General features: G+C 53.6%; 1 protein-coding gene across 2 annotated transcripts in view; it reads right to left on the bottom strand.

Annotated features, from left to right (window-relative positions):
* SARDH (sarcosine dehydrogenase) overlaps nucleotides 1-9,247 on the bottom strand; it is a 23,336-nt gene that overhangs the window by 11,791 nt on the left and 2,298 nt on the right. For both annotated transcript variants that reach the window (XM_015644632.3, XM_015644633.3), the window contains exons 4-13: nucleotides 9,003-9,181; nucleotides 8,366-8,545; nucleotides 7,900-8,023; nucleotides 7,620-7,720; nucleotides 6,429-6,533; nucleotides 5,914-6,043; nucleotides 3,841-3,927; nucleotides 3,635-3,725; nucleotides 1,753-1,894; nucleotides 159-242 (exon numbers count right to left, since the gene is read on the bottom strand). In XM_015644632.3, the coding sequence (XP_015500118.1) occupies nucleotides 159-242; nucleotides 1,753-1,894; nucleotides 3,635-3,725; nucleotides 3,841-3,927; nucleotides 5,914-6,043; nucleotides 6,429-6,533; nucleotides 7,620-7,720; nucleotides 7,900-8,023; nucleotides 8,366-8,545; nucleotides 9,003-9,181 (1,223 nt within the window). The remainder of the gene's footprint in view (nucleotides 1-158; nucleotides 243-1,752; nucleotides 1,895-3,634; nucleotides 3,726-3,840; nucleotides 3,928-5,913; nucleotides 6,044-6,428; nucleotides 6,534-7,619; nucleotides 7,721-7,899; nucleotides 8,024-8,365; nucleotides 8,546-9,002; nucleotides 9,182-9,247) is intronic.

The following is a 9,247-nucleotide window of genomic DNA, read 5'->3' as shown; positions in this document are numbered from 1 at the left end:
CCCATCCCAACATCCCAACCCTCAGTGGTGGATCCCCACCTTGACATCTCAGCCCTCAGTGATGGATCCCCACCCCAAACTCCCTGCCCATGGTGATGGGTCCTACCACAGCAGGTGTCTCCAGGCTGAAGACCCCCCCAAACCCCGGGTGTTCTTACCGGGGCTGCTCCCCCAGGGCTGAACCAGCCGGGTCTCTCCCAGCCATGTCTCTCCTGGAAAACACAGCCCTGTCGCAGCAGCTCCTACGCAGAAGAAATGGGAACAAATAGCTTTTCCTAAAAAAGCCCTTCCACAGCTTTTTGAGCAGCCTCAGGCTGCCCTCCTCAAGTGAAGATGTGGGCTCAAGACCAGACTTGTGACCCCCTGGCTTTGGCTATCAACAGCCAAAATCAGCCCTGCAGTTTGTCTTTTAAAACAGTGTCAAACCTAAGAATTGCCTGATTTTTGTCCCCCTCAGGCAGGATATTTTCCTCAAGGGTAGTCAAGGGGCAGAGCCACAGCCTGGATGTGCACCCCAGCAAAACCTGCACTAGGGTGCCCTAATTACTGACCAAGAGCTGCTATATGCAGAGAGCAAGATTCCCCACCATGTTTACAGAGTAATTACATAACAATATTTAATATTTATATGGCAACCTTCTCATCCCTCCTCTGTGCTCTCAGGAAAATCTCTCTGCACGCAATTAATTAGGGATCCATTAAGACATTCTTGTTTGGAGCCTGAGTTTGGAAAATAATAGATTTTGTTGAACATCTCAGAAATCATTCAGTGCCTATTTATAAAACACAGCACATGTTCTGGGGATGCATGGATAAATACCAGCCTGTCAGTCAAGTGGGCATCGCTTTTTAGATGTGCTCTTAAAAAATAAATTGCATCCTCAGTGACAGAAAACAACTGAGCTGTCAACCAAACACCGGGGGCTGGTGGGCAGGGGTGTCTGTTTTACTGCTTGAGCCTCTGCCCTCCAGTTGGAACAGGAATGGTGTGATGCCAATCACAGAGAAGCAGGAAAGGGCTTGGGAAATGTGGCTTTGCCAGGACTGGGGCTGGGGCTGGCAGGGGGTGAGGCTCTGGTGCTGGGTCACGCTGAGTGTCTCGAGGAATTTGGGGGGTTCTGAGCTGCTGGTGCAGCTGGGAATTGGTTTTGTCTCAAGTGCTGCATCTTGAGGGTGTTCACCTATGGATATTTGTGTGAAGAAAGGGCTGAAGGAGGAGGGAGCCCTGGCTGGTGGCTCCAGGGAACAAAACCACTTAGGAGGTGCTGGCACAACTGCCTCCACAGAGACACATCCCTCCTTCCACACCCCTCCTTGTGCCCCAGCCTCACTCCACACTGGGAGATGTTGTTCTGGGGAGAAACTGCTGCTGAATTGTAAGCAGGACATGGTGAACAGGGACAGGAGATTCCTGTGAGCATCCAGCATGCTCAGCCCTCTCAGATGGGATGCCCCTGCCCCTGGGATTGACTCAGCCTCAGAGCTCTCCTCTCCTCTTTTCCCTTGCCCAGTGATCATCACCAGGCTCTCAATCCATATCTGCTGAGTTAAATATCATGGGAATTCTCAGGCTTTCTACCATTAAACTGCCCATGACCCCAGAACCCTCACAGCGAGCTCTGGCACCTGGCAGGGATCTCCCCAGGATGGATGGATGGGAGCACAGAGGTTTTGGGGAACAACACACAGCCGTGGCCACTCCTTGTCAGCTCCTTTTGCTGCTGTGAGGACCAGCCTGTGTCCTGTCCTCACCTCGTGCAGGGGGTCCTTCCTCACATTTCGTCCTGCCAGGGGCTCATCGTGGGGGAAGACGACGGAATAGTTCTTGGCGTAGGACTCGTGGCTGCGCTCCTTGATCCAGCGGTTGTTGTCGGTCAGGGAGTGGTGGAACCTCCTGGAAGGCAGGGAGATGGCAACATCTGGATGAGCCCACCAGCTCATGGCCTTCTTGAGCAGACCCAGGTGTAGATGCAGCTGCTGGTGTAAAATTGCTCTCTGTGCTCCAGGAACGGAGGAGCCCAGCAGGGCTCAGTGCTGGCCATGCTGACCATCGGAACTGCAGCCCCCACTGAGCTCCCAGCCCCTCCCCAGAGCAACTGGGAACAGAGGACAGCCCTGCTGAGGAGGGGAAATGGAAAAATAAAATGAAACTTGAGGATAATTCTGCCCCAGTTCAACAGGGGACCAGGCTCAGGGCACACCCAGGTTTAAACACAGCTCTGATGAGTGAGTGAGCCCTGGATATTCCTTATATTTTTCACTCAGTTCTCCCCAGGCTGAAATATAAATAAATCCAAAATTATTTTCAATTCATTTGAAGTATTTTCATCTTTCAAACAGAAAGTCTCCTTGAAGGAATGTGCCAGCTCAACCCACAGTCAGGTTGTTAATCCCAGAGATGTGTAACTCACAGGGACCAGCCTTGGGCACAAGTGGCACCTTTCCCAGGGATGGAGAAAGGGAACCAGACAGGGCATGAAAGACAAAATGCCATTTCTAGGGACTTTCAACATGATACTTTCAGCTTCTCTCCTTGCTGGGTAGGTGCAGAGGAGAAGCAGGGCATGGGGCTGAGCCCTGCAAGGAACACAAGTGATGTTCCCCAAGAGTTGTGAGAGCAGCTGCCTCTTCTGCTGGCAGAAGGTGACACATGGCATGTCACCAGCAGCCCTGGCTGCCCCATCACCAGAGAGCTGAAGTTTTGACAGCAGCAAGCGGGCAACAGCTGCCAGATGAAATATTTACAAGCAAATGTTCTGAGAGGATAAATATTGAAATGTGAGGAAAAGGGAGTTATTTAAAGAGGAGCTCGGTAATTGTCAGCTCAAGGAGGGAATGGGACTGACAGCTTGATGACAGGGCACATGGGACATGGGAGATGTTTGGATGGAAAACCCCTGGCTGCTCTGAGCAGGGCTGGAGTCCCTTGGTGCAGGTCAGGGGGGCTGTGCTGGTGCCAACCCCGTGCCCAGCCTGGCATTTCTCCATCTCTCCATCCCCATCCCCAGCCCAGCTGGTGGAAGGGGACAGCTGGAGACATCTCCCCAATCTCTGCAGGCCCTTCACTCCCACAGCCCACCCCAACATGGCATTTACCAGCTTGGCCACTAAAGTGACGTGAGATTTTCAAAGCTTTGTCCCCTAAAAGGTGATTGCTGTCACAACAGCCCTGTGAGAAAGCCCAAACCAAATCAAAGCCAATCAAGCAAATCAAAAGCAATTACTGAGCCAACATCTGCACAGCCACAGCTCCCAGCCTGGGTGGTGCTGCAGAGGTGGGCTGAGCTAATCTTTGTGCTGTTAAAATCATCCCCCCCATTATTAACTTAGAGGATTATTAGGCACTAATTGAACAACAAAACCCAAATGTAATTACCCAGTCCTTCCCCATCTTGGCCATCTCCTTGTGTCTGATGGAAGTTGTTTGTGTGGGAGTGGAATGAGGCAAATGAGACAAACCCCATGCGTACATTCATTAAAGCCACTGTGTGTAATTGGCTCCAGCTCCTTGGAGGGACACAGCCGCTGCCTGGACACCCATCCCCGATTCCAGCCCTGCCTTGAAAGCATCCCCAAGGGGCACCAGGGATGAGGGATGCCCGTGAAGGGAGCTGGGGCAGTCAGGGTGACTTGCCTGATGTCGTAGCCGTACATGTCCTTCTCCGGCCGGCCGTGGATGATCCAGTGAGCCAATTCCCTGCCGCAGCCACCTCCCAGCATCATCCCTGGGGAGCAGGGGAGGATGCAGACAAGGCCAGGAGGCCAAGCCTGGCTGTGGAACACCAGGATCTGCCTGGGATCCAAAGCCAGCAGGGTATGACCCCTTCAGGTCTCCCTTACCAGCGCTGTTGAAGCCGCAGCCGAGGAAGAACCCTCGGACTTCCGGAGCTTCTCCCATGAGTGGTTTGTGGTCGGCTGTGAATGACTCTGGAAAACAGAGAGGGGATGCACCAGCAAATCCAGGACATGGGGATCACACACTCTGGGGACATATCACACACTTTACAAACTGCTTTCCTGCAGCCTCCTCTCCTGACCTCGTCCTGCTGCCAGAGAGGTCAGTGGGGCCAGAACTGGACCAACACCAAGCACAGGTTTTTGGAGTTAGGCTGAAAATTTGGGAAGCAAAATAAATTCCCCAAGAGAAGGTGCACGAGGCACTGTGAGGGCTCTTTTTGCCTTCCCAATCCTCCAGTTAAAGGGGCTTCACTCATCTGTTTGTTGCCATTTTAACATCTGGGCCCTATTTTCTGATGGTGTATTCCACCTTCTTCAATTCCTGCTGGGAAATCCCAGCACTTCGAGTCACTTGGTTCAGCTGAGGGAGGGCTGGGGATGTCTCTCCTGTGCTCATAAAGTCTCCTGCTGCCAGTGCTATTCCACAGACCCATCAGCTGTGGAAATCCCTCTACAGATCCTCACCAGGGAGGAAAGCAAAGCCCCTGACAGAGGTGTGCAGTCCTCCTCCCTGTTTGATGGTGATCCATCCATCCATCCATCCATGCATCCATCCATGTAAAAGGAGAGAGGGAAAACTGGGTTCAGTGTGGTCTTAGCAATGCCCAGTTTGTTTCCCCTGATCCCAGTGCTCCAGAGAAGGCAGGAGCAGCTCCTCACACACCGATATCCCTGCACAGATATTCCAGGCTGCAAACTCAGGGAGTTAATGGAGCAACAGCCAGAGCAGCTCCCCTGCCAGCAGGGCTGACTTTGCCCTGGGACAGGTGATGAGGGCTCCAGGGACCTTGGCACAGTGACCACAGCAGAGGGGACAAAGCCTTTGCCGTTTGCTTCAGCCCAGAATGACTCAGCTGCCACAGGCTGCTGCTTTCAGCTAAGAAGGAGAAAAGGAGGAGAGCTGAGCCTTGGAAAATGACATTTTTGTACTACAAAGAGGAGACATTCATCTGCCAGCAGCCAGCTCTGCTCTGCTCACACTGCAGTGCAATCAAACCACTGGACCCAGGGCCAAGGTCTCCACCTCGTGCAAGTCATGTTTGATCTGCTGCAGGGCACGAGATGTGCTCTATTTTCCCCTCATTCAACCCAAAGAGTTTCCCTCCAAGTGCCTCAGCACAATTAGAGTTGATATTTTAGTGAATTTTAAGTGGATTTTAAGGCCAAACCAAGTGTGCAAGGCTTGGGCTCAATGTCTGGCACCACGTCCAGCTGCCACTGCAGGGATGGCTTTAACTCCACACCAGACAGCCTAGGATGTAGATCTGGGTAAATCTAACATCACTAGACCAGGAGAAAGCAGTAAAAATATTTATAGAAGATAACACTGGGTAGAATAACAGCCACTACTTAAAAAAATCTGCCCCTTAAATTTTCCAGCCCAGCAGCCACAACATCAGCTGAAAACCCATTCACTCCCAGACTGGACCAAGGCAACCAGCTCCCCAGGGAAATGGTTTTAAACTGAAAGAGGAATAATTGAGATTATAAGAAATCTGTAAGTTTGTAAGAAATTAGAAGTTATTTACAACAAGGGTGAGGAGGCCCTGGCACAGGGTGCCCAGAGCAGCTGTGGCTGCCCCATCCCTGGGAGTGTCCAAGGCCAGGTTGGATGGGGCTTGGAACAGACTGGGATAGTGGAATGTGTCCCTGCCCATGGCAGTGGAGCTGGAATTAGATAATCTTTGAAGATCCCTCCCCAGCCAAACCGTTCTGTGAGCCTCTGAATGTGTGATTCTATTTCTCCACCCAGGCTAGGCCTGGATTGCCACCCCTTGGAAGATGCCATCACTGCAGCCAGACCAGCAGCAGTGTCTCTGCATTCAGAGTTTTTCTTCTCCCCAGGTTATAAAGTTTCCCTTTGGCTCCAGCAGGATCTGCAGAAGAGCCCAGGCACCACAGTGGTCACCACAGTGGTCACCACAGTGGTCACCACAGTGGTCACAGTCACGCTACCTGGCCCACAGACGGTGGATTTAATTCCTGTTTTCTCCAGAACTGGCACTCTGTTGACAGCACCCTCGATGTGCTGCATGAAAACATCCCAGTCCAGGTCAAAGAGGCCAAAAGCAAATTTTTCAGATACCTGAAGGTGAGAAACAGGAATCAGGGCACAGAGCAGAGGATGGCTGATGGTCTGAGGCCGCCTCATCTCTGGCAGCCTCGGAGAAGATAAATCGAGGCTGCATTGAATCTTTGGGATTTTGGGGTTTTCTTGAACAACCCCAACAAATCTGAAGTCTGAATTAAGGATAGAGGGAAGGGCACAGCAGCTTCTGGCTCTCCTGTTCCCTCTCCACTGCATATCTGTGCCACAGACGGCCCCAAAGGGGAGATGCTCCCCTCTGCTTTCCCCAGCAGCCACCAGAGGTTGGTACCTGCCAAATGTGGGGGCTGAATGTTCACTCCTCTGAGGTGGCTTCCCTGGAAACCTGCCTCATTCCCCCAGAAAACCTCCCAGCTCCACTCACCTCCTCCCAGAAGATGGGGTTTGACTCATATCCACCCACGGAAAGGGCATCGCCTTGGAGACGGAGATAGACCGAGGCGTCGTGATCACGAACGTTTGGCATGTTCTGAAAAATGGGGAGGGGGAGTGCAGGGGTCAGAGGAGGCCAAGAGCCATGGGGACACACCCCTAGGGCACCCAGTGAGCACAGGGCAGGCACCTGCAGCAGGGACCTGGCAAGGATGGGACATGAAGTGGCTCCTCAGCACCCAAATTTGGGCACCAAGAGGAAAGCATTGGCTAACCTGGCTGAACCATGGGCAGAGCAGCTTATACAGACACCTGAGCAGCACTCAGGGGTGTCCTGGGGACAGGGAGCAGCCCCTGTGGTTGATCCTAGCTCAGGAATCATCACTCCTCTGCCACCCGCCTCTGCAGGAGGATGCAGGAGCTCCACACGCAGGCAGCGGTGCACGAAGAATGAGCGATTTGTTCTCGTGAATAATGGATGGGGAAACATTTAGATAACACTGCAGAATCGGTGTAGGGCCTACTGCAACCCGTGTTGACAAGTGGAATTAAGTGGATTGAGCAGGAGGCACCGAGCTGCAGCCTCTCCTCTGAAGGTTTTCTCGCTGTGAACGGCTCAGAGCAGTTACTGGGACAGAAATGCAATCATGGACCACGGCACCTTTTACAACGAGGCACCTCGTGCTGAAAGGTCAGGCACAGACTGTGTCAGCAGGATGGAAACTAATTAATGTGTCACCCTCAGAGCGCTGGGGCCTGAGAGAATGATGCCTCCTTCCACTCCTGAGCAGTTCTCCACAGCCAGATGGCAGGAACAGATTTATTGGGGCAGTTTAGAAACGCTTGGAGAGCTCCACCTCTGCCTGCCAGGACTGGGGCTGGCTCACAAAGGGTCTGGGATCTTTATGAATGCTGCTATCAGACACCAAACCCAGAGATCCTGAGGAAAAACTAATTATCCTGCCAGCTGTAACCTCGTTAAATATTAAATCTGACTCTGTTTGGGGTGGTCTGACAGCCCTGCTGAGGCTGTGTGCACGCCCCAGAGAGCAGAGCCTGGCTTGGCAGGAATGAGGAGGGTCCCACAGGTCTGGGGGGTCCCTGAAAGGGGCAGGGGTCTTTCTGCCTCTGCAGCCTTGTTCCCCAGAGCAGAGGAGCCGAGTTTCAGCTGCACAGGACTGACCTGGATGCCCTCGATGCGCTCGGTTACCACGTAGGCGTGGTGCATGGCCACCAGCGGCACGTGCACGCCTGCCAGCCGGCCCAGGGCTTGTGCCCACACTCCTGCAGAGACAACAAACCTGTGCTGAGCTCCCCTCCATCCCCCACACCCCCACACAGCTGCAGGGGACAGCCACACAAGGGCTGATGCAGGCTTTCCTCCTGCGAGGAGGAGGGAGCAAAGCCACCTGTGAGCTGTGGCTGCTCGTCCCACGCCTTCCCCTGTGCCCTGTCCCCTGTACCTGCACAGTTCACCACACAGGGGGTCTGGATGGTCCCGTGGGCTGTCTCCACTGCATGCACCTTCTTCACCCCAAAATCATCAGTTCTCACCTGGATGCCCGTGACTGGGCAGTTCTCGATGATCTGGTGGCAGAGGAAGGGTGACAGAGTCACAGCAGGGTCACCAGGACAGGGGGACAACCCACCTCACCTGACATGCCACCCCCAAATCTGGGAAAAATGAACCCAGGCAGTGTTCTGAGTGCTGTCTTGCTCCTAAAGGTCTTTTTTCCCACCTGCTGTTTTCTCTGGATCTCAGGATTCCTGCCAGCTTTGTCACTGTGACCCAACCAAGAGGACAACACCCTTCCTGGGAAAGACCCAAATCTGCAGGAGCAGCTCCTCCACAGTGGGGAAGGAGAAGGTGAGGAAGGCAGAGGATGAAACCAGCAGGCATTAATGAGTAAATTACTAATTAAGAAGTACCGTAGCACCTCTGGCAGTTGCTGCTCTGGCGAGGGTGGAGCAGGTGCCAGCGGGGTCCATGGTGCCATCCTTGGGGACATACAGGGTGCCATAGAGGTCATCAATGTTCATCAGAGGGTACAGGTCCTTGGTCTGTGACGGGGTCAGCACGTGGGACTCCACACCATACACCTTCCCCAGCTGCCAAGGGACAGGAAAACCAGCTCAGGTAAGGAACAAAAGCTCTGTTCATCACTTGCTGCTGAAGGAGCAGGAGCAGGAGAATCCCAGGACATGTTGATCTCCCAAACCCCAAATCCAGCACGGGGTGATGCTCAGATTTCAGCAAATACGGCCCTATTTTTGAATTCAAGCTGCCTGTGCAGCTTGAAAAATGATGCTGCACAATGGGGAAAACTACGCTAGCTCTATTTAAACAGTCAAAAATCTGAGGCTGGATTTAATTTGGCCAGCTTTGGGGGAGTTTGACGGATCATGGCTGCCTTATGCAAGTCAGGAGGCTGCCCTGGAAGGGCCACTTGCTGCTCTCCAGGTGGGAAAGCAGCGAGGGATTCATTCAGAGAGCTGGGGGCTCCACAAAAACACCCCCTCCCGCAGCCCACCCTGCCGGGGGACACTCCCCAGGGCTCCTCCCTACCGACATGAGCCTTTTGTACTCATCCAGGCGCTGCTTGTTGGAGGCGATGAAGAGCCCCCCGTTCTCCAGCCAGCCCGTGTGCAGCCCGGTCTCGGCCGGCAGATCCCGGCTCACCACATCCCTGGTGTGTGCCAGCAGCTCCACTTCCACATCGCTGGGACGCAGCTGCCACAGGAGACCTGCGGGGGGACAGGGTGCCACTGAGGCTCTGTCACCTCTCCATCGCCTGGAGCGGGATGCAGAGG

Source organism: Parus major, chromosome 17, assembly GCF_001522545.3.
Source record: "Parus major isolate Abel chromosome 17, Parus_major1.1, whole genome shotgun sequence".
NCBI lineage: Eukaryota > Metazoa > Chordata > Aves > Passeriformes > Paridae > Parus > Parus major.
The sequence above is the reverse complement of the archived record's forward strand: the minus strand, read 5'-3'. Positions and strand labels throughout refer to the sequence as shown.